General features: G+C 45.9%; 10 protein-coding genes and 1 non-coding gene across 11 annotated transcripts; 6 read left to right on the top strand and 5 right to left on the bottom strand.

Annotated features, from left to right (window-relative positions):
* Positions 1-2,510: 2,510 nt before the first annotated feature.
* On the bottom strand, positions 2,511-3,394 carry PAAG_12224 (argininosuccinate lyase; the record flags this gene model as incomplete). The annotated part of the gene is made up of 3 exons (XM_015847739.1): positions 2,511-2,761; positions 2,878-3,150; positions 3,214-3,394. 3 exons carry the CDS (start codon positions 3,392-3,394, stop codon positions 2,511-2,513), a joined length of 705 nt encoding a protein of 234 aa, XP_015702651.1.
* A 19-nt stretch (positions 3,395-3,413) lies between these two features.
* On the bottom strand, positions 3,414-4,408 carry PAAG_12223 (argininosuccinate lyase; the record flags this gene model as incomplete). Its single annotated transcript, XM_015847738.1, has 4 exons — positions 3,414-3,587; positions 3,668-3,836; positions 3,970-4,258; positions 4,339-4,408. 4 exons carry the CDS (start codon positions 4,406-4,408, stop codon positions 3,414-3,416), a joined length of 702 nt encoding a protein of 233 aa, XP_015702650.1.
* Positions 4,409-5,147: 739 nt separating this feature from the next.
* PAAG_06406 (fatty acid transporter protein) lies at positions 5,148-7,445 on the bottom strand (the record flags this gene model as incomplete). The annotated part of the gene is made up of 4 exons (XM_002791621.1): positions 5,148-6,347; positions 6,472-6,602; positions 6,681-7,337; positions 7,433-7,445. 4 exons carry the CDS (start codon positions 7,443-7,445, stop codon positions 5,148-5,150), a joined length of 2,001 nt encoding a protein of 666 aa, XP_002791667.1.
* Positions 7,446-8,338: 893 nt separating this feature from the next.
* On the top strand, positions 8,339-8,750 carry PAAG_06405 (hypothetical protein; the record flags this gene model as incomplete). The annotated part of the gene is made up of 2 exons (XM_002791620.2): positions 8,339-8,360; positions 8,524-8,750. 2 exons carry the CDS (start codon positions 8,339-8,341, stop codon positions 8,748-8,750), a joined length of 249 nt encoding a protein of 82 aa, XP_002791666.2.
* A 122-nt stretch (positions 8,751-8,872) lies between these two features.
* PAAG_06404 (aspartate aminotransferase) lies at positions 8,873-10,318 on the bottom strand (the record flags this gene model as incomplete). The annotated part of the gene is made up of 3 exons (XM_002791619.2): positions 8,873-9,605; positions 9,692-10,179; positions 10,286-10,318. The coding sequence occupies 3 exons, from the start codon at positions 10,316-10,318 to the stop codon at positions 8,873-8,875; spliced, it is 1,254 nt and encodes a 417-aa protein (XP_002791665.2).
* Positions 10,319-11,318: 1,000 nt separating this feature from the next.
* PAAG_06403 (ATP-binding cassette sub-family G member 2) lies at positions 11,319-14,837 on the top strand (the record flags this gene model as incomplete). The annotated part of the gene is made up of 4 exons (XM_002791618.2): positions 11,319-11,889; positions 11,958-13,027; positions 13,087-14,514; positions 14,601-14,837. The coding sequence occupies 4 exons, from the start codon at positions 11,319-11,321 to the stop codon at positions 14,835-14,837; spliced, it is 3,306 nt and encodes a 1,101-aa protein (XP_002791664.1).
* A 1,769-nt stretch (positions 14,838-16,606) lies between these two features.
* On the bottom strand, positions 16,607-18,342 carry PAAG_06402 (cytochrome P450 3 monooxygenase; the record flags this gene model as incomplete). Its single annotated transcript, XM_015845880.1, has 2 exons — positions 16,607-17,146; positions 17,209-18,342. 2 exons carry the CDS (start codon positions 18,340-18,342, stop codon positions 16,607-16,609), a joined length of 1,674 nt encoding a protein of 557 aa, XP_015700106.1.
* Positions 18,343-20,294: 1,952 nt separating this feature from the next.
* On the top strand, positions 20,295-21,163 carry PAAG_12222 (hypothetical protein; the record flags this gene model as incomplete). The annotated part of the gene is made up of 2 exons (XM_015847737.1): positions 20,295-20,546; positions 20,786-21,163. 2 exons carry the CDS (start codon positions 20,295-20,297, stop codon positions 21,161-21,163), a joined length of 630 nt encoding a protein of 209 aa, XP_015702649.1.
* A 105-nt stretch (positions 21,164-21,268) lies between these two features.
* Positions 21,269-21,353, top strand: PAAG_12221. The gene has a single exon. It is a non-coding gene; the product is annotated as a tRNA-Asp (tRNA).
* A 2,858-nt stretch (positions 21,354-24,211) lies between these two features.
* Positions 24,212-24,992, top strand: PAAG_12220 (hypothetical protein; the record flags this gene model as incomplete). The annotated part of the gene is made up of 2 exons (XM_015847736.1): positions 24,212-24,258; positions 24,629-24,992. 2 exons carry the CDS (start codon positions 24,212-24,214, stop codon positions 24,990-24,992), a joined length of 411 nt encoding a protein of 136 aa, XP_015702648.1.
* Positions 24,993-25,142: 150 nt separating this feature from the next.
* PAAG_06401 (ER-derived vesicles protein ERV14) lies at positions 25,143-25,891 on the top strand (the record flags this gene model as incomplete). The annotated part of the gene is made up of 4 exons (XM_002791616.1): positions 25,143-25,243; positions 25,397-25,552; positions 25,661-25,727; positions 25,799-25,891. 4 exons carry the CDS (start codon positions 25,143-25,145, stop codon positions 25,889-25,891), a joined length of 417 nt encoding a protein of 138 aa, XP_002791662.1.
* Between the last annotated feature and the right edge of the window lie 542 nt (positions 25,892-26,433).

Here is a 26,433-nt window from a genome sequence, read left to right as displayed (position 1 = left end):
CGAAGAATCGAGATCTACACGCTTTTTATGAAAACTAGGAAATGACGAGTTCAATGAATAAAACTTTTTTGATTGAGAGATCTAACACTTAACCATGGAATTTGGAGTTGAGTTCTTGTTGGACGGAGACATATAATATCATCACCCTTTCATAAAAAGTTCAATGTAAAAATAGCGTAAATTTTTGATCAGGTCCTGAAACATATTCAATGCCTGGGCGAGTTTTGAGGGGGATAAATTAAACTCTACGCTAACAATAAGCTTAATATTTCACCCAAGATTTTGAATTCCAATCAACATTTTCCTTAACGAAGGCTTTTCTTAATTTATCATATTTTGGTACCCCGCAGAGGATACTTCGAACAACCCGTTCTTGGGACTCCGGTTCATGTTGGAAAAGCATATAGTTTTCCATCCAAGTGCAGAAGAAATGCTTTCCCCTTGTTCTGTGGTCTTCAAAAGAGGTGGTGACATTTGGCATTTATCATTTCCCATTCTCACACCTTACATCCTGTGAATCATTATAAACTCGTCTTTGGCTTAAGGGTTCTCCCAGGATAGGAATGCCATACACAAAGCGAAGCATCCATGCATGATGACTGTGACGCGTGTTAGATTCTGACTCAGAAGCATGTGGGGATTAAGCCCATTCCCGATTATTATTCTCCTGTCGCTCCTTAGAGAATGAAAGAAATTAAAACATTCACAGCGCCTGTGGCTGATGGATTCCAGGCTTCTCCTTGGTCTATGACTATTAATATTGTTTAACTGAAACAACAAAATATTGGACAACATGTTTGCATCAACATTAATAAGTTTGATGTGAGACCCGCAAGGGACTCATGATGGACGGGCAGAACAGAGTCAGTCTGTGGCATATTTTTTCCGTACTTGAAATATCAAATACTCATCGTGCCAGCGGAGTAATTATGACTGCTATATCTCTCACAAGTACGGTCATAAGATGTGGATCTGAGATTAATATGTTCCTCCCCACACCTAGAGAGGAGCATGAATAGCACTATGACTGCAACTCGCTTAAGAATATATGTAATTTTTCAAGAGGTGGAGTATTGACCATCTACAATATTTTCACAGGCTTGAGCCCTCTCAGACTTAGGTATCTCAAATGAAAAGTGTTATACCATAACAAGTGGAAATATAACAGACCTTTTACAATACAACGGCTGTGTCTTCGTATTAGCGTTTGATCGAGGGTCACAAAATCGCCTCGGCCAACTCCAACTCCACTGCGAAGTTTTGAATCGGAGAAAAACTTTTACTCCTGGAGGTCGAGAGGCTTGCTCTAGGCCAGCTCTAGGAAAGCCACAGAACAACCGGCCAAACTCGCCTGGGCCCTTCATGCACAAAAATCACGACACAAAACTTCCTGTCTATTGGCGGCTGGACGCAGCTGGACGCAGGGGCAAACATTGGGTGGGGTGGAATTTGGCCCTTTGTTTTCCTTCCTTGGTGAAAACATGCGGGTTGGGGGAGTGTTTTCCTATTTTTAGAGTGAGCTCATCGCACATCAGTGCGCATGCGACAAAAAATTGTGTGGAATAACGAATATTGACGATTCATGAAGCGCACGACACTCTAAGCCTGTGTGCTCAGGCTCTGGCCCTCTTCCAGCTTTTAGCAGAATCAACTGAGGAAACCTTTTTGTTGCAGAGTAACTGATCACAGAGGAACCACTTGTTACAGGAAACGGAAAAAAAAGCCGAATGCCGCCTACGGTTGGTTAGTTGTTGCGGCATGCATGTACCGAGAAGATAACCTGGCGGCAAAGTAAAACAAGTATTATATTGGGTGGATTATTGTGATAGAACAGGAGAGTACAACATCAACAGATTTGAGAATGTTACCTTTCAAACAGCCTGTAGGAGTAAAGTCGCGTCTTACAGGCCTGCTGGGTTTACGAACTCCTTCGTTTCATTTGAGATAAAAACAATCAAACAACCAATGCATCATTCATTCAGATTGTGAACAGCTTCATGAAAAAAAAAAAAAATAAAATAAAATAAAGTAAAACAAAATAAAATAAATAAATAATTAATTAATTAAATAATTAAATAAATAAAATAATAAAAATAAAAAATAAAATTGTAACCAAGTAATAGCTGTCCCGGAGTAGGAGACAGAAGTTACGAAAAGAGTGCGACGAAAACTCCCGAAGCATACAAAATACTTTGTTGTTTTGTTGGATAGCTCTGCAGAGAAGCATAAGGAATCGCTGCTGTCCGTTTCTGTGTATCCCTGGTAGGCATGGGAGACTGAAGGCACCTCGGCTATGTCGAAGTTATATTTTATCGGTATGATGTATGATGGCTGGAAGAAAGCAGGGCCTGGGATGGTTCATGTAACTGAGAGAACAGTTCCCCAAAGGGTACGATCAGTGCCCCAAATCATACCCGCAATATGCTTTGTTCAATTGTATATTTTATCTATCCTTATTCCCGTGCATACATGCTCCGAATCACTCCATCCCAGTGATTGCGTTAAGAAATCTACCATGCCCCTCCAAGGGCCTTGCGCAGCGTCACAATTTGCTCCAGAACAGCGGACTTGCTCGTCCCGCCAATAGCCGACTTCATCTCCACAGACCGTCCATAATTAAACACTTCCAACACATCGTTGCCAAACCGGTTGTCAACAGCTTGTAGCTGTGCAATAGTCAGTTTGTCCATGGGGGTTCCCCCTTTTTCTGCAAGCGCCACAACGCGGCCGGCGATGTGGTGGGTTTCGCGGAAGGGAACGCCTTAACGTGATAAATCAGTGAAATGATTCGGCATATAGTGAGCGAACGGAGAGTTGAAGGGGAAGGGCCCATAAGTTGGACGGATGATAGGATAATTGTCAATAATCAATAATTACCTTTTCGAACAAGATATTCCGCCAGATCAGTGGCCAGCATATCGGGAGTCAATGCCTCGAGCATTTTGTTGGGGAATACAGTTAGGGTTGACAACACACGGGCTGCGATGAGTAAGCTGTCCTTTAGAGTCTTGATGTGCTCGAGGAGTGGCTCGACGCTTTCTTGCAGGTCCTTGTTGTATGTCGAAGGAATTCCCTTAATGGTCATCATGAGACCGGCCATGCCACCGAATATTCTACCACATTTGCCTCGCAGGAGCTCAAGGGAGTCACCTGGTATGTAAAATTAGCCACCCGTTACTTTGCAAAAAAGTTCACTAAAGAAAGGAGACATACTGTTCTTCTTCTGCGGCATTAAGGAGCTTCCCGTCGTGTAGGCATCCGACAACCGGACAAACCCAAATTCAGTTGTGCTGTAGATAATAAGATCCTCACTCCAGCGGGAAATATGCAACATCAGGGTCGACCCCCACTGCATTGTTTCCAGTATAAAATCCCGATCTCCAACAGCTGACATGCTGTTGTGAATGAGCCCGTCAAAAGCCTAGTTCCTTAGCCATCGCTTCCCGGTCAATGTTAAACGCATTCCCCGACAAAGCTCCACAACCAAGAGGGCTCCGGTTGACATGTTTGATAACCTCTCGTAGACGCTCGAGGTCATTCACGAAAGAGAAACCGTAACTAAGCATCCAATGGCTCCATCGAACAGGCTAGGAAATAAATTAGCAAGCTCTCTCCCCATTCAAAATTTTTATTTATTTTTTATTTTTTTGTTCGCGGGGACCATTACCTGTCCACGTTGTAGGTGGGTATATCCGGGCATGACATATTCGATATCACTCTCCGCACGCTCTGCGATGACCTTCAGCAGGTCGACCAGGTAGGTTTCGACCACGCGCAGCTCGTCTCTAAGCCACAGCCGCAAATCGGTCGCGACCTGGTCATTCCGACTACGACCACTGTTGGATGACGTTGCTATTAGCCTCTAATTTAAATTAAATTCAATCCGCGATATATTAACTAAACCACCTACCCCACGCGGAAAATAATTGCCCAGGAAAAGGAGGTGAAAATTCTAGCAGTATGCCTTACGTATGGAGCTTCCCGGCAATTTCCTTGCCAATGATTTCCCCCAGTCTGCGTTCATTCGCCGTATGAATATCCTCATCTACTCCGGGAACTATTTTAAAGGCATTCGTCCGCCATTCCTCCAGTACCTGCTTCAATCCGTTCTCAATCGAAGCGAACTCGTCCTTGGTCAGGATTCCGGTTGCAACATTTGCTCGGGCAAAGGCGATGGAGCCCGCAATGTCTTGAGCGTGAAATGCCCGGTCGAAATATATGGATTCGTTGTAGGCAACCATCAATGGATCGGTAGCTCCTGGAGGAGTGAAGATGGGACACCCGTAAGAGTTTGCGGGGAATTCTGCAGATATCGGGTGGGTTTCGATGTTAGCATACCTGAGAATCTGCCCCCCCAGAGTTTGCCCGCGACCGCCCCAGAGGCGGGCTGCGGTTTTTGCGAGGCCATTGAAGCCCTATAAACAGTTCTTTTGGGTAGTTTGGTATTGGTCTGTACTGGCAATTGGTGCTTCTTTGTGATAATAATTGACCGTGGGTCTCTCTACGACAGGACTCTTTAAATATTGCGCGGGCTTAACTAAGGCATAGTTTGATGGGTTGCCTAACAGGGTTTAGCGGCATCTAAGCGGGGCGGATATCACAAAGCACAGAACAACCAGGAGATAACACTTACACACGTATAACTCGGCGAGCATTTTTACTTGCTGTTAAGAGCTCTATTGAACTGAGTGTGGGGCCCTGAGCCAAATCCTCAAGATGTATTGAGCATCAAAATTAGTGATGTTGACCAAGCATTTGACAAGTTGCCATTAGAGGGGTGTTCAATTAGTTAATTAGTTGACTCAGCTAGTACATAGATATATCTACAACTTCAACCAACTTCATCCATGGGCTCGCATTCCTCCTGCAAGAGTGTTGGCGCTTCTCAAATCGTGGGTATATTCACCCCCACCTCCAACCGAACTCTTCACACGTAGTTACAGTTGACCCATGGAAATGAACACACATTATGCAAATAGACCACCCAAATGAGGAAACAAATCCGTATAGAGAATTCATATTCACTTCGCCTTTCCCATTCCTCACAGCAGAGAGAGCGGGGGAAGAAATTTCCTACCACTCGCCTTCAATCAAGAATCATCATTTTTCATCATCCTCTCGAACTCCCCGAAACACACAGCAAAATCTTACAACTTAACCTGCCCTCCCTTCAACGACCCCCATTCCTTTAGTCCAAACGGCAAATATCGGCCCTCTCTCAACCAGTACAACCGATCATCCACACCCTTACCGTTCAAAAACTCTACATCAATTCCTTCATTTCTCAACACAAGTTTCTGCTGTTTGTTATTCCCCGTCGACTGCATCTCCCTCGTTACCCTCAGGAACGTCGGGACAGCATACTTGGGCAAATTATCTGCCGCAAATTGAGCGAGAGAGTCTAACACGGCAGATGTCGGTTCCAAAATTGGCACTTCAGATGCAAGCTTTTCGTCAGACCCCAGCGGAGGTGTGACGGCCGCCTGCTCACGGAAGACAATGGCAGCACACCCAGCACGGCCATCGTGATGCGGCACGGTGACACCGTAGACGTTCGCTTCGAGGACATTAAGATGCTTACCGAGGACCTCAGAGACTTCGTTTGTGGACACGTTCTCGCTGCGCCAGCGGAAAGTATCACCAATGCGGTCGGAGAAGTACCAGCGGCCATCTGCGTCCCAGCGCACAACGTCACCGGTACGGAACCATGCGTCACCTTTCTTCAACACGCCGCGCATGATCTTGCTCTCTGTAGCCTTGCTGTTGTTGAAATAACCCTGGAACGTCCTTTTGATGTTATCAGGATCCAGAGCGAAAAGCAACTCACCCGGTTCCCCCCAGCTGACTTTCTTGCAAAATCCAGTCTTGGGGTCTCGGAGTGGCTGCTCAGTTTCATAGTCGAGCTCGACGACTGCGACCCTGCGGCCGAGAATTAGCCTCGTAATGGTGCCATATTTGCCAATGGCTCCTGCTGTGAAGTCGTTGTTGGACCGGTTCCAGCTACCGGAGTTACCCTCCGTCGAAGCGTAGAATTCGCAGACAGTGGGTACGTTAAATCGTTCTTTGACGCGGTTCCAGACATCGGGCCGCAGGCCGTTGCCGTATATGAGGCGCACCTTGTGGTTAATGTCTAGGTTCTCGCCTGTGGCAGGGTCGATTTCGGGAGGAACTGCTATAAGGTATCGCAGGGTCTCACCGACATATTGAACTATGGTTGCTTCGTTCGCACGGACTTCTTTCCAGAATTTCCTGGCGGAGAATTTACGGCCAATTATAATCGTTGATGCGGAAAACATGCATGCTACGTAACCTAAAACTGCAGCTGTGGAATGGTACAGGGGCATACACTGGGAATAGTTAGTTTGGAACTTTGCTTGGGCCGGGGTAGAAAAACATGTTGGAGATATGCAATCCTGGGGAAGGTGGTTTGCCTGACGAAAATTGAACAAAGTCAGGGACAATAGGACATACAGTATAAACACGATCTGACGTTTTCAACCCCACCCAGTTTGAAACAAATTTACCACCCATGATACATTTATGCCAGCTCACAATAGCAGGTTTTGGTAAACCCGTTGTACCACTGGTATAAATAAGCACAGCTGCAGGAAGTTAGAGACAACTCTGTTAAAGTGAAACCAGTCAGAGCCTCTAAGATTTGGAAGCAGCTAATTACTGACCAGTCTCACTTGAGATTGTGCCAGGGCGACTTGAATCTGGCGTGCGTTCACCGGGCGTCTGCAAAATTTCCCTCTCTAACGCCTTATCATAAAACACCATTTGGACAGGACCGCCTCCTTCTCTGAAGTCCGGCTGGCCAAACACCTCCAGCTGCTCGGGGGGGAATAAATGCTGCTGTAGCTCACGCTCAGCAAATAGAATGTGGGCAGTCGACGCCTTGACACAGTGAGTTAAGGAAGACTTTGTCAGGTTATAATTGATAAATGCGGGGGTGGCACCAATACTCCATAAACCCATCCACATAAAAATGAAAGCAGCAGAGTTCATAAAATCTAGAGCTATGACATCCCCCACTTTGATACTATGGGTGTTTTTAAGCCAGGCGCCGTAGCGTAGAGTGGTAGTGTATAGCTCGTGGAAGGTCCACTCTTGGTTATCATAGATGAGTGCAAGGTTGTTCGCTGTGCGCTTGTTCAGGGCATTCCGTTCTACGATATAGAATAGATTGCATTCGCCTCGTCGTTCAGCCATGGCGCATCCGAAGGCAGCTCGGGTGAGGGACGAAATGATATTGAGATCGTCTGAGACGCCCCATCGTGCATTTAGATAAGCAGCGGATGCAACAGCCGCTGGGACTGCGAGAGATAACGGAATTGCTGATGTGGAAGGTTAGTTGCTAGTTTGGATGGTTATTGACAAGGGGATCGAAGGAATATAGTGGTAAGAATAATTGATATAATGAAGCACATACCAGCGACGGCCATCTGGACTGTCCAAATCGGGACTGGAAAATTCCTAGGAAGAGAACATACGAGGGTTATAGGGCAATTAAAAAAATGAGATGGAGATTGGGAGATAGGAATGGACCAGTTCCAAATTCTTTTCCTTTTGTTCCAAGCAAGTCGAGAAGGAACAGAAAATAAAGTTTTAAAAGTCGAGTTAGCAATGGACAGAGAAAAGCAAAAGAAATAAAGAAAGAGGGAAGCTGCCGGATATTAGTTACTGTTGTGTTGTTGGTGCGTTAGTTATCCGGGCAATCTGTGTCTCCAATAATGCTGAATAGCGCCACCCACATACCTAGGACGACTCCATATTAATTAGCTCTGGTTGTTCAATGGGTGCATAGAAGAGTCCACATTATCCGCCCAAGTTCATCACATTTTAAGTTCCCCAAATAACTGTGTAGCAAAACTAGCGTTCTGCGGGAAAAGAGTGGAGAAAACCAAGATGCTCCCCTTCCCAGGTTGGAGCAAATTACGCCATGGTTATGTCTGGATCCATGGATGGGAGTCGGTATATGCATATGATACCGAACAGAGAGCCTAGTGCCGGGTTAGGGAAGACGGGATTTGTTAGTTAATAAATAAACTGTGAGTTAAACCTAATAAGTTAGTTGGCTTGTTCCCGAGGTCTAGCATTTATGTTACCATGGATATTATATGCCGACACAAACTTGTCTTCAGGCATTGAACCTGTTCGCTGAAAACTAATGTAAGATGAAGAACATGATCAAGATGAAAAGAAGAAAAAGATGAGATGACGTTGAAAGAGCTCTAAGCTCCTTGTGCTGACTGTTTAGATCCGCGAGCCGCATCGTCAGCCGCCCATCACGTGCAGATTTCAGGGTCCAAGCCGCCCGATATCTGGGGAAAAAGTCATGGATGCCAGCTCGACGATTGGTAATTAGCTTACTTTAACTACAGGGTTCAATGTATGCGCATATCTATCTGTCGATGCATGCTCCCCCAATGGGAGAATGTTTTGTCGGTTTGCATCAGTTTAGTCCATGTGGACATGATAACTATTATGTTGCTCGTGCCTGAACTTCTTAAATGAATTCAGCTGTTCAGCTGGGACCCACACAGGCACACCCAGGCACCACGATGTCCCCCGTTAGAATTCCCGTTATCCTTGCTCCCTTGGCACACTATGGATCGCCTGTGGCTGGGAAAACGCAAGGAGTTAGAATAAATGATGACGATGATGATGATGATGATGATGATGATGATGATGATGATGATGATGATAGAGTTGGTGTTGGTGCTGGTGCTGGTGATGAGGCATTCTAGGTTGCGCGATTACCGTAACCTACAGGACATGAATATCTCTACACAGAACAAAAACGCAGGACGATTAATTACTTACAGCTAACCTGTTAAATAAACTACCTACACACCATTTATCAATCAATTTACTTGCCTACAGGTACATCCTCAAATCCGTCTCTCATAAATGCCCTCAACCCCTCCAGTGCCCTCTCCAATGTCTTCGTCTCCCCAACAAACCCTATCCTCACATACCCTTTAAAATCCCTGCCATTCCCGTTCTCATCCCTATTCCCAAAACACAGATTGCCAGGCACAGCCAACACCCCTTCCTTCTCCAACAATCTCTCACAAAACTCCACATCATCCACCGGCTTCCCCATCTTCGAAAACCTCACAAATGCCACAGAAGCCCCAACAGGCTTCACCCAATCACACGCCCACCGATGCTGCTCAATAAAACCTTCCAACAGCCCTAGATTATGTCGCGCTAGATCGTTATTGCGTTTGAGAAGTTTGTGCAGACACTCGTCTAGCGCATAGCTGGCTATCTGCTGGTCAATCTGACCCACGGTGATGACCGTGTAGGCCCTCCACTTCTCGCACTTCTTGACCAACTCGACGTTGGGCGATGCGAGCCACCCAACGCGAATGCCGGCCATGGAGTAAGCCTTGGACATCGAACCGGAGACGACCACGTTTTCGTAGCCTAGGGACATGACTGAGGGTGGGAATTCCGGGTCAGCGGGGGTGATGGAGTGGAAGAGGGGTCTGTAGACTTCATCACTGATGACGATTATGGAGTGTTCCCGCGCGACTTGGATGATGGATTCGAGCGTTGAGCGCGGGATTACAGCACCGGTGGGGTTTTGAGGATTGCTTTATCTTTTTGTCAGTTGTCAGAAGACAAAGGGGGAGAAAGAAACAAGAGAGAGAATTGGTTCTGAAATTGTAGGCTGGCATACTTGATCACGATAAATCTAGTTTCGGGTCTAATCATGCGCTTCAACTCTTCAACATCCAGCTTCCAATTATCCTCCCCATTCGTCCTCCAGAGACTAACCCCCGCCCCCAACGAGGCCGGTTGTGAATACAGTTGCTGGTATGTAGGGTAATGGCAGATAACATGGTCACCGGGATTACACAGGCCATAGAATATCAGGCAATTAGCCAGGGACGCACCGGGGGTTATCAACACGTTTTCTGGAGAGAGTGGAGTCAATAACTTGACGGAGTAGAGGCTGGCTAGGCGGGCCCGTAGCTTCTGCGAACCGCATGCTGGGGCGTAGTCCAGGTCTCTAGTGAATATTTCGTTGGGTATTGGGCCATTGTCACCGTTGGCACTGGGGAACGACGAATTCTCGGAAAGCGACTGAAGTTCTTGGAGCGAAATTGGAAGAGAGCAAGAGCTGGCGATGCTATATTTAGCTTTACGGACGTTGTCGTTGATATACTGATCGGGGGCAGGTATCAGCTATCTTTGGTTCAAGACTTCATCGGGAGTCGGGGGAGCGGGATTCGATGCGTGAGGTTGGAGGGTCAGCCCTGGCAGAACTTACGTCCTCAAGCGTGAAAGAGTCAATCTTCACCATTGTGCCTTTCGCCAAATTTCCTTTTGTGTATAAATTATCTTTGTGCCAGTTCTGTTCTTCTGCCTTTTGTTTGAGGTGGCCAGTTAGTTAACTATTTAACTTAAACCACTTGGTTTCTTTCTAGAATCAGTCAGCTAATAGCTGCTTGGTTTTCTCTACGCTGTACGCCCTTCAGTTGATCAACTCGTATTTGGCATTTTAGCCAATTGCAGCCGATGCCAAACATGTGTTAATTGCGACAAATAGACACACTTCCGCCGGTACTTGAAATCATCCTTCAAGGCCCGTAACTATCCGTGATAAGGGAAGATGTGGTGCAAATGAAGACGCCAAGATTTCATGGATCTTGCAGGGTGAAAAGACAGAGTAAAGCATCTCACGACCCAATCCGGATAAGGGTTATTAATGGGCGATAAAGTAACTTATTTGGCTAGACGGAAGAAAACCCAAAATTAGAAATCCAAGCTAATTAGAACAGTAGTTACGTGACTGGATAAAAAGTCCACAGTTGACACGGTTGGAGTAACAGTTACAGTGACACCAAATTCTGTGTTTTTGTGTATGTCAAACGGGTCAACGTTTTCCCGAACCCCGGACAAGCCGGGCAAAGCGTCATGGCCGTTGCCCAACATCCGTAGACAAGGGGAATGTCCAGCCACGTCCCGCAATCTCATTCTCTCCCGTCGCAGACGGGCGTTGTATGCACTCATCTGACGAACGACAGCAATCTGCCGGCGATCGAAATTATCTATACGTGCTTGGGCTTCAATCTAAACTTATCGGACATCCCAACAGCCCCTTCATCATAACTGATGCCATTCCCACTGAACTAGTTATCTAACCTCCCAACTCCCTTCTTTCTAATAGCCCATGATTCCTCATCAATAATCTCTCTCCCTGCCAAATCTTGCAGCGTCTTGATGTGACCGTTGCGCCGTTGCACCGTTGTTTCTTCGCCTTCAACTTGCCGACAGGTCCTTACTTTGACTAGCCATCCGCAATGCGAAGACTCTCGCCGTCGTTTTCAATATACCTCCTCACAATCTTCGCTATCAACCCACCATCATCATGGCTCGTCCCCGCTTTCTCAAACTACTCGGATCCAAGCCTTCTTCTCTCGCCGGATTTATCCCTTCAGGGTGACCGACCCAAGGACTGCCCTCCGTGCTTCAACTGCGAGCTCGAAGCCTTCCAGTGTCACCAGTTTGCGCCTTGCAATAAATACAACGGGAAATGTGAATGTCCTGCCGGATTCGGAGGAGACGATTGCACCGTTCCCCTGTGTGGCTCCTTACCCGATGGGAAAAGCAGGACACCGCGGAAGGAAAAGTACTGCAAATGTACAGAAGGTTGGGAGGGTGTCAATTGCAATGTCTGCAAAACAAACGATGCCTGTAACGTGATGATGCCGGAGGGCGAGGGCGGCGTGTGCTACAAGGATGGCGTTACTGTGAAGGAGAACTACCAGATGTGCTCCGTCACTAATCGCAAAATCGTCGATATGCTTGGGGCCCAAAAGCCCGAAGTTACCTTTTCATGTAAAGCGGCCGACGCTACATGTAACTTCCAGTGTAAGCACCTTGTCTTCCCTATCATTTCTGTTTTTAAGTTACTCGGTTCGCTGACCTTGATATATTAGTTTGGGTTGACCAAGTCGAATCGTTCTACTGCAACTTGAATAACTGCTCCTGGAACATGGAAACCACGTACGATCAGAATAGGACAAGCTATTCCTGTGAGAAGGTAAAGTGTCGGTGTATTCCTGACAGGATGTTGTGTGAGAAGAATGCGCTTGATCTCAGTGAATTTTTGAAGGACCAGATCAAGGGACCAGCTACATTCACCTCACTCTCAACTCGAGGAGGTAGCGTTGAAGACGGAAGTAAATTTTCAGAATCGGTTATGAATCAGCTGATCAAGGACGTTTTCGGCGATCCAGCTATCTTTTTAGACTGCCGTTCGGGCGAGTGTTTGTATAAGACTGATATTCCAGGCTACAAAACACCCGTTAAAACGATCAATACGCCACTCATTGCTGGCGTAATTGCCGGTTGTTCCCTGTTTATTGTTGCTGTTATTTTGGGACTATGGTACCTCTCCAGACGATCAGCTTACCGCGATTACATTGCTCTACCACTCGATGATTCTGATGACGAGGGAGCGAAGCTCATGGCTGATCACAAGCCTGCTTCCTTGCAATTTGAAAACGTCTCCTACTACCTTAATGGGAAGCAAATACTTTCAGGCATTCAGGGTTCTGCTCATCCAGGGCAACTGATGGCAGTCATGGGCGCTTCGGGCGCCGGGAAAACTACATTCCTGGATATTCTTGCCCGGAAGAACAAACGTGGTGTCGTGGAAGGTAACTTTTATGTCAATGGCGAGAAAGTTGACGACGATGAATATCGCAGCGTCATAGGATTCGTTGATCAAGAAGATACGATGCTGCCAACGCTCACCGTCCATGAAACCATTTTGACTAGTGCTTTACTTAGACTGCCCCGTAATATGAGCACGGCTGCTAAAGAGCAGAAAGTTCACGAAGTTGAGAAACAACTTGGCATATCGCATATCAAGGATCAAATTATCGGCTCCGAGGAAGGCAAGGGTCGAGGGATTTCTGGGGGCGAAAAGCGACGTGTTGGAATAGCTTGCGAACTTGTCACGAGTCCCAGTATTTTGTTCTTAGATGAGCCTACGAGCGGCTTGGTATGTTTATCCCCATAAGCACTCATTTTCATCTTCTCAGTACTGATTCTTATATTCAGGATGCTTTCAATGCCTTCAACGTTGTTGAATGCTTGGTGAACTTAGCCAAAACTTTCAATCGTACCGTCATCTTTACCATTCACCAACCTCGATCGAATATTGTTGCGTTGTTCGACCGATTGATACTGTTGGCTGAAGGGAAAACCGTCTACTCCGGCCCGTTTTCCAGCTGTCAGACGTATTTCGACCATATTGGATATTCCTGTCCCGCTGGCTTTAACATCGCGGACTATCTCGTCGACCTGACTATGCATGCTGGCAACAGCCACTCTGTGTACCAAGATGAAATCAATTTGGGTGTCAATCGCGATGCGACCAGGACCACTTCTAGCAGCCTACGAGCGGTCAAATCCCTCACAAGTGTGTCGAACGCTTCGATGGATAATAGCGGCTCTGACCGACCCCAAAATTCAGGGCTCCGTCCTCACAGCAAACGCCGACAATCGGTCAAACAGCGACAGGATAAGCAACTCTACACACGGAAGAGAATTCCAGAACCGGGAACTCCTTCCACTCTACGAACTGAGGACGAAGATAACCCTATCAGCAGTCTATCCGAAAGCGGCCAACAGCGCATACGACAACCGAGCACTGTTTCCCTCCGCATCATCGATGATCCGGATCAACTACCTCCCAACGCATCGGGATTCTGCACAGACCTTGATAACCTAATCTCCAGCTACATTGAGTCGAACGTCGCAGCATGCGTACGCGATGAGATTAATGCTGCAGTGCAAAATGCCGCAACCGCAAATGGTACGGTGAACTCTGCTGAGGAACCGGACAGTAGTGGGTCTTCAAGCAAGCAGATGACAAGTTATGCCAGAATAGGCCTCTTGAAGCAATTTATTATTCTGTCTCAACGAACATGGCGAAATCTATATCGGAATCCCCTGCTCATGCTCACCCACTATGCCATCGCGATAGTCCTTGCTGTGCTTTCTGGGTTCCTTTTCTACGGCCTGACCGACGACATCAAGGGTTTCCAAAACAGACTGGGTCTATTCTTCTTCCTTCTCGCCCTCTTCGGCTTTAGTACCTTAAGCAGCCTGAACGTATTCTCATCCGAAAGACTCCTCTTTGTCCGAGAACGTGCGAACGGATATTACGCGCCAATAACCTATTTTGCCTCTAAGGTTGTCTTTGACATTGTCCCACTACGGCTCATTCCACCAATTCTGATGGGGGTCATCGTGTACCCTATGGTCGGGCTAATCCCTGCATGGCCCGAATTTCTCAAATTCGTGCTGATTCTTATCCTTTTCAACCTTGCGGCAGCTTGCATTTGCCTAACAATCGGCATAATTTTCAAGGACGGCAGCGTCGCCAGCCTAATAGGCAGTTTGGTGATGCTATTCAGTCTCCTCTTCGCCGGTCTCCTTCTCAACCATGATGCTATCCCGAAAGCAGCTCTGTGGCTTCAAATGGTAATTTTTTTTTTTTTTTTTTTTTTTTTTTTTCAGTTAAATCCCCTTTTCACCATGTACTGATATTTTCGGAATCATTTTTACAGCTCTCCATATTCCATTACGGCTTTGAAGGCCTAATAGTCAACGAAGTAACATACCTGACCCTTATCGACCACAAATACGGCCTGGATATCGAAGTCCCCGGCGCCTCAATCCTCAGCGCTTTTGGCTTCGATACGCTTGCGTTGTGGCGCGACGTTATTGGCCTCGGAGTGTTCTCTGGCGTTTTCATCATCATTGCCTATATGGCTATGCACTTCTTGCTTGTTGAGAAGAGATAGATGAAACGCTCTTCAATTTCACCTAGTTCATTTTTCTTTTCTCTTGCGCCTTTATATAGTTGATTAAAATATCCATGGCATGACATACGGCCGTCTTCGCTAAACTTTTTGGTTAGCTGGTATTGATACAGATTATTATAGCTGATGAATTGTATACCTGCTTTTCAATGCCCTCCTTTGTCTTCTCTCCCCAAAGCCACAACTTTTATGGATGTGGAGTCCAAGTTCCTTCTCGGGCAGTGACTCCTCCACTACTGTCTTTACCTTGTGGACCAGGCATGGGTTTACGCTTTAATGTCCCTTTCTCCCCTGTTGTGTGTGTGTAGCGTAGCATCATCCATGTATATAAATGCTACAGCCTCTCTGTGGTTCTGAATGTTGATGCATTGCGAGGGACTCTCCTGCCGGGTACATCTAAAATGGACTCGCTAATATCGTATATTGATATGAAATGCTACTTTTTTAGATTCGGAGGAGATCAGTTTCGAGTTAAGAGCTGTCCGTCATATAACTACGTGTTTTGTATTGCATTGAGTCAGTTTGTTACGAACACATTTCTGCTGACTGACCGGCGATCCAAATTTTAATCGCAAGAGTCCGGGTTCCCCATCGAGCTTGAAGTTCAGGGCGAGAAGGCTGAATAAACATGCTGGGCTATAGTTTCGACCCAAAGATGACCTTCAGAGGCACTTGATGTTTGACCAGAGAAACAGGCGTGGTGGAAATATTTCATCATACAGCATTGATAAAGATGATAAGGCCGACAAGGGGGAAAAGTGACTTGTCCCTGGATGATTCGCTATTAGTGACCCTCCCTGAAAGCGTCAGCAAGGTTTAATTTTTTTTTTAAAAAAAAAAAAAAAAAAAAAAAAAAAAAAAAAAATCCGATTCATCTACTTTCGTAGGGGCGCGCTTCCTAAACAGCTTGTTCTCGAGGTCCTCGATTCCACACAGAAAAGTTCTTTAACCTTTCTCCGACCAGAAATCGTATTACATTCTTCAGTCACTCACGTCAACGTCATCCTTTCGACCCTGATGCCGTTCGTTGTGATACCGTTGCAATTCGAGAAAGACGAGAAGGACATACTGTGATATTACTTCTGCTCTCGACTCGTTGTCCTACATGAGGAGTTCGAAAAGCCGAAACCCCGTGGCTGGTTTGAGAAGTGGACGGAGATATCAACAATGGCAACACCCGATACAACTGCAAAATATTCGTTGAGCACAGCAGAGGAGGGGAATAATTATCGCAGAGTACTACGGGGAACTCAGTTTTGCCTAAGGTGTAATTTGGATGTTATTTCTCCACACTTTGTTGGGGGAAAGACGCATAGTCACGCTCTAAATATAAAATATAAAGGGGTTTGGATTTTAGGTGGTTGGTTTAAGAGTTAAGTTACTCCGCCGTTTAGTTATTGGTTAAATTAGCGGTTCAACTGTCACCGAAGTTAGTTAAAGTGAGCCTTGGGCTTGGGGCACACCCGCCATGTCAACATATTTCGTTCCCCTCCCCCCCCCCAACAAAACACGAAAGAAGAAAAAAATAAATTCTCAAGACATAAAAATTGTGCATGTTGTTGATTAGAAATTCAAGTTTCTCATTTAGTTATTCCAAGTTAGTTAAGTGAAATCCTTCTCTCAAGGTTCAGAAGAAATTGTAGAAAGTCATTCAAACCCACAGGCATAAAAAGCAGGGCACCATGTTTTTCAATAACCTTATCTTTTTACTATGTGGGTGAGAGAAATTTAAAAAACCCGAAGAGATGAGATCAGATCCCAATGTGTTTCAGTGCTTCAGACGCTTCTTTGTAGTCGAGAATCACACTCTCCCTCCTGTCTTCGTCCCGCAAAACAAAGTCAACTTTAAAGGGATGGGGGCTTAGCGCCAACCCCGTGTGGAACCCGGTCTCAACGGCGAGGTCAAGCGATTCCGGAGCAGAAATGTTATACGCCCAGAGTAGCTTGGACATAGCTAGTAGGATGGCATTCTCGGCAAACTGCTCACCCATACAGATCCTACGACCTGCACCAAAGACGTAGGTTGCCCGCCGCCCTTCGCAAGCCTCAACGCCCGGTTTGAGCCCGAATGAGTTGTCTAGATATCTCTCCGGGCGAAATTCATTTGGCTGATCGTAGTCGTCGGCGTTGTGATGGATTGCCCAGACGTTGGCAAGAACTGTGGTTCCCTTGGGGATCTTGTACCCCGCAAAGATGTCGTCGTGATCAGTAACGTGGGGAAGCCCATGAGGGCCTGTTGGACGAAAGCGATAAACCTTGATGTTGGTCAGGGGAAGGCCTGCTTTTAGCATCTAACATACATGACACTAATGTTTCCAGGGTAATTACCGGGTGGTTTTGGAAAAATGCTCACCTCTAAAAGAGAGGCTTTGAGGTACCGCAGCTGGGCAAGCACCTCGCTTCCCGGGGGCTTGTCTGTACTTACTCGGTCTATCTCCTCCCTAGCTTTGGCTTGAATATCAGGATAGGCTGCCATTAACAAAATGAAGATCATCGTAGTAGTCCATGTCGTGCCGACTGCCGCATCGAGGAGGCTTCCACCAAGGTAAGCGATTTGGTCACTGTTAAATGACCTTCGTCCCCCTTTCCTCTCCTCTGACTCCGACTCCTCAATAATTTTTGTCATAAGGCAGCGGAATCTCGTAGATACATATCCACTTGTCTTTGGACTATCATCAGCGCTATTGCACAATTCCTTAGCGCTTTTCAAGAAACCATAGTACTCCTCGAGCATGTACTGTCGCACACATCGCGCCTTGCCTTTCCAGCTGGCAAACCTCTCTGGAACCCAGCGCAGAAAGGGAACAACAGCGGCCAGGGGAGCGCTACCCGGCTCCAGCAGCTCGATCCACTGCTGCTGGGCACTAAAATGACGGTCCGAAAAGGCTTTGCCACGGTCTTCCAGCCGTTGCCCGGTGATGGCCAGGAGAGGAGTGGCTAGCGCCCAAGACTTGAAATGCTCCAATGACTTGGAAGGAGTTGTTTGCAACAGCTCGTGTACTAGTATTGCGGAAGTCGCCTCCTGCATGGGGATGCTCTGCCTCACACCCGCTGGACCAAGAAGAGAGGAGGCGGCGGCACGCCATTGCCGGAGGTAGGGTCCATTTTGAAGATTCAGGAGGTGTTTGTCAGCATGTTCACGGTACACATGCTCAACATGCACGTAGCTATAGGGTCTTCCAGAGTAAATGGAGCCGCGTTTCTCGAATAGCTCGCGCACATATTGAGCACTGTGAAGAACGACGAGATTAGATGAGCCGATTTTGAGTCCAACAATGTCACCATACGTCTTGGACCACTCGTGAAATTGAAGAAATGGCTGCTTGAGTGGGATTTGGTGGAGGTTGCCGATCCCAATAAGGGTTGGCGGGCCCGGTGGGAAGTCTTTAGGACGTTGGGTTGCTAGAAGGTATCGGATTATGACTGCTGCGAGTGACACTGCCACTGCAGCCAAACTCGCTGTTAGCCAGAGAGGTAAAGGCCCCATGGTTGCCCAAAAAGGTCCACCTGTTGCTTCTAGCTCATTCTGCTTATCTTTGGTATGGCGGTTCTAGTGGTTGTATATATAAACAGATTCCCTCCCCATTCTCAGCGAGAGGTGGATTAGCTATGTAGCAGTGTAGCAGTTTGTTATTACGTAGCCACAAGCTCGCAACCCTCCATGCGATGTGATGGTTTAGTGGGATTGCAGTGCATGGAATTGTCTCGAGGCGTCCAGTGAGGGGCGGAAATGAAGAGACTTGGGACGTCAATAATGCTTCCTTCAATAAAATAACGTGGTCATGGATCATCCTATTCGGTGAATGCACCTAATTCTGACCTTGAATTGCATGAGTGCGATTGAGGGTTGGCTTTCGCCCAAAAGTTAAAGAGGCAATTTTAGCTTGGCTTCCGGAGCAAAAAACCCCCTTTGGGTGTCAGGCTGTGATTTGTTTCGAGGAAAGGCATTTTTCCATTGTAAACCTTCGAATGCCGATTTGAGGATTCAGAACGTAAAGTTGAAGTCCCACCCCAGCACCCATGGGGGAAATTTGGCCAGTATTCCAAGATTCTGGGTCGTTTCAGTAAATCCGAAAATAGACAATGATTAACAGCAGGTAGCAAAGGCCAGATTCGAAAGTTCCTGGGTGGAACTAACAAAACTCCACACAAGATTCAAAACATATCCGGCTTCCTTTGGATTGTGTTCCCTGGCCTGAGGGCGAGCGGCTGGGGAGATCTGCCCACAGGAGCGGGATGACGGCACCGATAACAAGACGAACCCCTTAGCTGCTCCCGGTCTGCATAACTACCCAACCGAGCAGGTCAAATCTGACTTTCCTGGAGACTTGCATTGTGCTATCAACAACCCTTGACGATTCCAATCAATTCAGCCGCTTGACCTTCAGGACCAAGCGCAGGTCATGTGATAGTTAGCTATATCATATCCGACCTTTTTGCTAACTCCTACGGGTCGAATGGATTTGGGTAAAGCGGATATTTGTCTATATAAGGTTACGTAGGGGCCGATCGGGCTGCGGACAAGAGGGAACTGCATGTTTCCCTTCAGTTGTCTTAGTTCCGTTAGTTATGCCTTGATTCTATCGGCCATGCCAGGGTCTCTTGTTCAGAATGGGGGCAAAGCTCCTCCCACTGTCAAGTCATACAGAGGGCAACGGAACCCCACGGGTTGTCTCCTGGTTCGAGCCTCTTGGGCAAACGTAGTTAACGATTAATGCACGAAAGTCAACCAAACAGTTTTCCAGATAAATAATGATCCGAAGATGATTCCTATGCATACACCGCAGGCAGGTGGCTGCATCAGGCCGAGCTGCAACGTCACTAACGTTCCCTTGATTCGACTTGCCTCCCGTCTGTGTGGAACGGTCATGAAGACATGTGACGGCGTTTCCAAGATTACCAAATGTGAGAAGAAGGGAGTTTTCGTCTGCACATTTGGCCACTGCGAAACGTGTCATGGCAAGAAACCCGACTCCCGTGGCTGGCCCGGCAAGGTTAACAGTTAATTCAAGAAGTTAATGCCATAGCCTCTTAGAAACCTATTCTTTTACCCTCTAGATATATATAATAGATGCCAAGAGTACTATCAAAAATCGCACTCCCGACTTCCCAATTTTTTGGCATGGGACCGATGATATGTTGGAATTGAATATATCATTCAGGGACCACGCTGACGGCCTTCAGCTACACGAGCAGTGGTCCCTCATCATGGATAGTTACACTTCAACTTATGCAGTGCACTAGTTATAGATTAGTCTTTGAAAAATTGGGGGAAATGCTGCTTTGTGTTTTCCAGCCTATGAAAACATTATAGTTACTTCGTACACGCACCTATCGAAAAGGAGTTAGAGATTCCTTTAGAAAAAGGCTTTTGAATAGAAGAACCGCACTGTACCCCTCTCTTCTGGAATTGTGGGACTGGAGAATTTGGATTTTATAATGGACCAAGCTCTTGCCGCGGGTGGAGCAACGTATCTGCTCTCCTTCACGCTGTATTTTGAACTGATTATTTATTCAGGGAGAAATTTGCCTGAATATACGTCTGGTTTGATCGATACTGCATTTTCTCGCATCCCAAATGAGCGGCCTAGCTTGAACGATCAACTCCCATTTCATGGAACGATCCAGGAGCACATACGTCTAATCAATTCATGTCGGGCAACTTTGCAAGTTTTAATCAAGGATTACCGGGTTCAAGCCGCAGCAGCCCTTGCTCTGATTCACCCAGATTACCATAAGAGGAACATATATATGTCTCTTCTGATGGCCTAACTCGAGTCACAGTTTTGATCGATTAGCAATTAGCAAGGGTCGAACCAGTCTTTATCTACGCTTACAGTTGCTGGACACGAATGAGCAATTAATGGCCAAGAATAACCAGTCAATACAACGCTTTCCGGCATCTGGCTTCACACTGGCCAGCAGAACAGCCCGAACTTATGAACTCAGGCAGCGAGCCAATTACTGGAGTACTCATCGACTCAGTTGGCCATGCCGTCGTCGGCATGTTCCTGAACCCCCCCCTGCAACTGGAAACAAATTTCTGCGCATCAGATCTTTGCAGACGAACACAGAATGAGATCCTCGCAGCCTTTGAACATGTTACCGAATCTAATTTTAGATATGGACGGTCGAGAGAGTCTGGACGGAGGAACTGTACCGAGATGGGAAGGAAAAAAAGGAAAGAGGTGAAAGTGGATGCCGTCGATTTTGGATACGGTTTGTCCTCGGATTTTGCTGATGGTGGGAACCGGTTTCTTGTTGCGACGAGACAAGATTCTCATAATGGGTTCAACGGTTGGCGTTGAGGAGGTGGAGTTGTTGGATATTGTCGCAAGGGGTACTTATTGTTAGATATTTATTGACCTGAATTACTATTATATAGTTACAACACAACCCTATCACATTGGACTTCCTCGATGGTCTAGTGGTCATGATTTCCGCTTGTCAGTCAAATGCCGAGCGCGGGAGACCAGGGTTCGATTCCCTGTCGGGGAGAGCAAACTTTTTGATAATCACTTTTCTTGGCTTTTTGTGTTGTTTGATCCCATGAGTTGAGGCTGTAGGAATTGCTAAATCATTCATATAATAAGATCTTCAACCTTTAATAAGAACTGCAGATTTTTTTTTTTTTAAAAAAAAAAAAAAAAAAGAAAAAAAAAGAAAAAAAGAAAAAAAATCCAACGTTCATCCATCGTTCGTCGTTTGCAAGTTTTAAGTGCGCAGCGCTCAGATTTACTCGCATCCAAAAGAACATAATGGCCAACCCACCCTGACACCCCTTAAATGCCAACATTAAGTTGGTCGACATGTTGCAATCTATTTTCAATAGTCGCTATATCTCAAAGATGACCTCGATATTTCCGTTCTACCCTGCCGTCTCCATAAAATAATTCGGGCAATCGAATAAACCAAATTGCCACCCAAACAACCCCGTACAGAAATGCGATTCCAAAATATTTAAGGCAACCCAACCCAAACCATCCCCGATCTTCAAACCCAATGCAAAAAGGGCTAGCCAACAAAGGTGACCCAATAAAAACACCCAGCATCGCAACGGCTGAAACAACGGAATATAACTGGATCATATGCTAAGGGCTTGGTTCCGGTTTCAATGCTCTGAATTGAAGTTCTGTATCCACTTTTGTTGAACATAGCCATGGTATCGATGTTGGGGAGGGCCATGCATAAGCTTCCGAGCGTGAACATGGCGAGGTTGGGTGGATGGCTTAGTGGTAAGCGTAAACGTCATATATGGAAGGCCTTAAAAGTAGGCACTGAATATTGGGGAGCATTCCTACCAAGCCACAAGATCGTGGGTTTGAATCCCGCCTTTCATCGATTGGTATTCATCGTAGGAGGAGGGGTGGCTGGTGAATAGCAAATGATTTACTCCGTATGATTGACAGAATTAGAGCACATTCAACATGGTTCTATTGAATTCTTTGTGTTTAGATGATTCAACAACTGTAACTAGGTTTTGGAGACTTCTCCTAGTTAGTATAACATCGGTTGTCAGAAGGAGATGAGTGATAATACAGAGCCTAACAGCTCCCCTAAGACTTATATCCAAAAAATAGGTGCGGTTGAAACCCTCTTCATCAAAAATTAACATATATCATGTAAATATCTAGAATACTGTACCAGTCGAGCGATCATAGTCTCTAACTGCATAGAGTCAGTAATAATAATAATAATAATAATAATAATAATCTGAAATACCATAGTTATGACTAACTAACCAGCTAGTTAACTGGTTAACTAGTTACTGGGAAGTGCTCTAAGCCATTCTCTTCCGGTATTTCTTCTGAAAATGAGTATTCAGCGGGCTTGTGCTTTTTCATGATAGTTCCGACATGCTATGGCCTCGTAGATGCGGGTTTGCGGAGCGAACGCATAAATTAGATCCAAAATTAAGGCAGGATAAACAATGAGCACACATAGCAGAACGAAAAGAGAGCAGTTTTTCCCTATGCATCTCGGGTGGCGGTGGGTGTTCTGATTGTGCCGCCGCAAGGATTGCATCTCTCTCGTCGTAGAGAGCAAATTCGGAATCCGTTACCATTGTGGTAGAAGTTTCACAGAATGGTTGGTTTGGGCGCGGATTGAATCCTGATTTCCCACCCCCTTCATTGTCGCAAATGTGGAGGATCATCGTTAACTTAAACCGGTCAATTTGTAAACCCCACGCAATATGATAACTAGTGAGTTGACTCGCCCGGAGCCAACAGACATGACATCATACCGGATATGACGAAAGGATTTTGATACCACAAAGTTTTCTACTGGAGGGTTAAAAAATCATATGCAACCCATGGGTCTATACAGATGGGGATTTATGGTGTCAAGCTGAATGTGTAAAGAGACCCTTTAAAACCACGTTGGGAAACGGAGGACCAAGCTTTGTGTTATCAGATCCGTTTCGGCATTTAGCGTTTCGGCCCGACGTTTGACATCAGAGTCAAACATCCGATCCAGTCATTGGCTTGAAACCATCAAGACACGACATGGATTAATTTTAGCAGAGACATCGTGTTATACTTTGGAGAGCAAATATTCTGATTCAATCACTGGAAGATATGCTAACATGAAAGGAATAGCGTGATTGGCATCCTCTAACGATTTTGGTAGAGTCTTTTCTAGGGGCCATTCTAGATATATTCCCAAGTTGAAGGCAACCTTAATTAATCACAACATCGGTAAAAATATGTCATTGCTATATTTGCTTTCAATGTCCTGCTATACAATTTCAATCTTGAATTGTCAGTATTAGAAAGGTGAGCAGCAGATAGCAACCCGTAACTGCAAACAAATTGCTAGCAAACGGCCTCAATAATGGTTTGTTGTGTGAATTGAAATCAGACGTTTTTGAGGGCAGGGGAGTAAACACACAAGTAACAATGGCCCCATCGAGACCCCCAGTAGATATAAAAGGTTAGCAAATTAGCTTTAACACCGCGAGCAAAAAGGAGAATTGTTGGCATCATCTCATCTGAAATACCATTCCTCAATGGAATGGCCTATTAAAATGATAACCCTGCGAAATAACTACCCTATTGATCTCATGTGTTTAGAGAACTTCAATACGACATATATTTCCAGTCTTCATTTCCTGCGAAGCTAGCCTGGGGTATGGTTGGGCGGTTTGTTGACAATGGTTTGACTATTATGAGCCCCAGGAATTGAGCTGAAGTCGTTGCCATTCCCAATATATGGGTTTGCGGGACACTGTCCGGAGCTCCGAATTACAGGGCTATTTAAAAGTGACCATGATAAGGCAGAATCAGAGCCAGCCAAAATATGATTGGGCCCGCCGACGTCCCGCGGCTAACCCTAGATAGGACAACTAACAAGCAATGCCCGGCTGGGTTGGCGGGGAAAATTGGTGTTGTCTTGACCTAGAGTAAGATGAGCCGATAGAATATGACGATGCGTAGTCAGAGCAGTATGCTACGATGGTCTGGAGTGGTTTCAAACTTCTCAACATGATTTCATATAACTAATGCAGCTTGGTTCCGCGGCTAAATGCGGTTGATGGCCAATAGGCAAGATTAGAGATGCGCTTGATGAATGAAATCCTGCACCACATTTTATAGGCAGAGAGTAGAGGAGCCCTCAGGCAGATTGTACAAAGGCATATCTGTTCTTACCAGGACATCTATCTAGTATTCTCATATCGGGTATAAATAGAAATAACTCCAACTAGAGAAGATGTTGGTACTGGTCGTTTATGGCTCGCCTCGCTACCGTCGCTAAAGCAAGCTTCCCTCCAGCCAACCACAAGCCGCAACCTGCCGACCAACCACCACGACCACCACCAACCACCAACAAACTGCCAACTTCTTGCCCGCACCCGCAAATGAGTTCCAGTCCTCTCCATCCCTCCAAATCTCCCCACTCACCATATCAACCCGTCCTCCTGTGACCTGTGATACCCTGTCTCCTGTCCCGTCTGCCCCCTTACTACCGCTTTGTAAAGCTCTTCTCGCTGCTTTTGCTCCTATTGGCTCGTTTAAGCTAGCACGTCTGTCCGCCTTCACACATTGTTGTTATCCCATCGCTGTTCACGTCCAACAGTCCCCCGACGTTCGAGCGGCAAGATTGTTGGAAGAAGATATTCTATCTCTATTTCTCTAGGACAATTTCGTGGTTGGGTAGCAGATATCATCCATATCAGGCTACATACGTTTGGGTTGTCCACGAGTAATCCGGTTCTGGCATAAATACTCACATTTTCACGCTTTTATACACACTGCGCCTCCTCTGTGGAAACGATCAGCCTCCATTATGTCAGGCGAAGCTTGGCTCTATCTGTTGGCGGTGTTGATTAATGCCGTCAACCTCTTTCTACAAGTTTTCTTCACGATCATGTATAGCGATTTGGAATGGTACGTTGGCGCATTGCATTGTTCTGGCAGATGTGTAGGCTGGCTGGATATTTTCCCCCTTTTCTTTTCGGGGCTGTAAAAGCAGACACAAATTCAACCGGTGTCTATGCGAATTCTGAGAGAGCGTTTAGCTGACTTGAGATAATGCCACAGTGACTACATAAACCCTATCGACCTGTGCAACCGTCTCAATGCATATATTATTCCTGAAGCTGCTGTTCACGCATTCCTCACATTTTTGTTTGTTATCAATGGCTACTGGCTGGCAATAATCCTCAACCTCCCTCTACTGGCATTCAATGCAAAGAAGTATGTACAATCAACCCTCCTTGAAACATTCCATTTTAGACTTGATGATAGATGATTTATCATATCAATTATTCCAAACAAGTTTTCTAACTCATCACTTCATTGCAGGATATTCGACAACCAGCATCTTTTGGATGCTACTGAGATTTTCCGAAAGCTCAATGTCCACAAGAAGGTCTGCTCTTCGTTCGCTTCTGCTTCCAGTCCTTGGTCCGGTTAACTAATATAGTATTTCCCTTCCCGCAGGAATCGTTTATCAAGCTCGGATTCCACCTTGTCATGTTCTTCTTCTACCTGTACAGCATGATCGTTGCTTTGATTAGGGACGAGTCACAATGACTACGTGTGTCAGCAGCAAACGCCATGCGGGATGGCCGTCCGGGCGATTTATAATTTGGCGCAGTTACCGGAAGTTAAACCCCGATATGAACGAATGACGCGACGTGAACTACGTTGAAGGCCAAGCAGAGAAGCAGGGGCCTTCGTTCGTATGATGACAATTCATGCTTCGAACTACTCCAGAACTCCATGTGTTTATGTTTTCCTAAGAGCGATTTATTGTTGATAGAACTGATTGAGTTAGGCATAGTTTTTTTTGCGCTTGATTTCTCATTTATGTTATATTTCCTAAATTGGGCGGGGTTGTTTCTATATGATACGGCCTGGGAAATGACACACGAACCTGTAATATGTTTATCTTATGCCTGTTGAGCTTTGTCCGCTTTCGTATACAATATTCTGTTGTTTGGAGGGATTTATACGAGAGGATGGACACAAGCAAAGACGAAATTGAGGGTATATGCAGATGCAGGTGTAGGTGCTGGGAGACCATTTTCATTTATCCCAAATTTCCTGAAATAGTTATGTATATATGCCTAAAC

This window comes from Paracoccidioides lutzii (assembly GCF_000150705.2).
Source record: "Paracoccidioides lutzii Pb01 unplaced genomic scaffold supercont2.18, whole genome shotgun sequence".
NCBI lineage: Eukaryota > Fungi > Ascomycota > Eurotiomycetes > Onygenales > Ajellomycetaceae > Paracoccidioides > Paracoccidioides lutzii.
The sequence above is the reverse complement of the archived record's forward strand: the minus strand, read 5'-3'. Positions and strand labels throughout refer to the sequence as shown.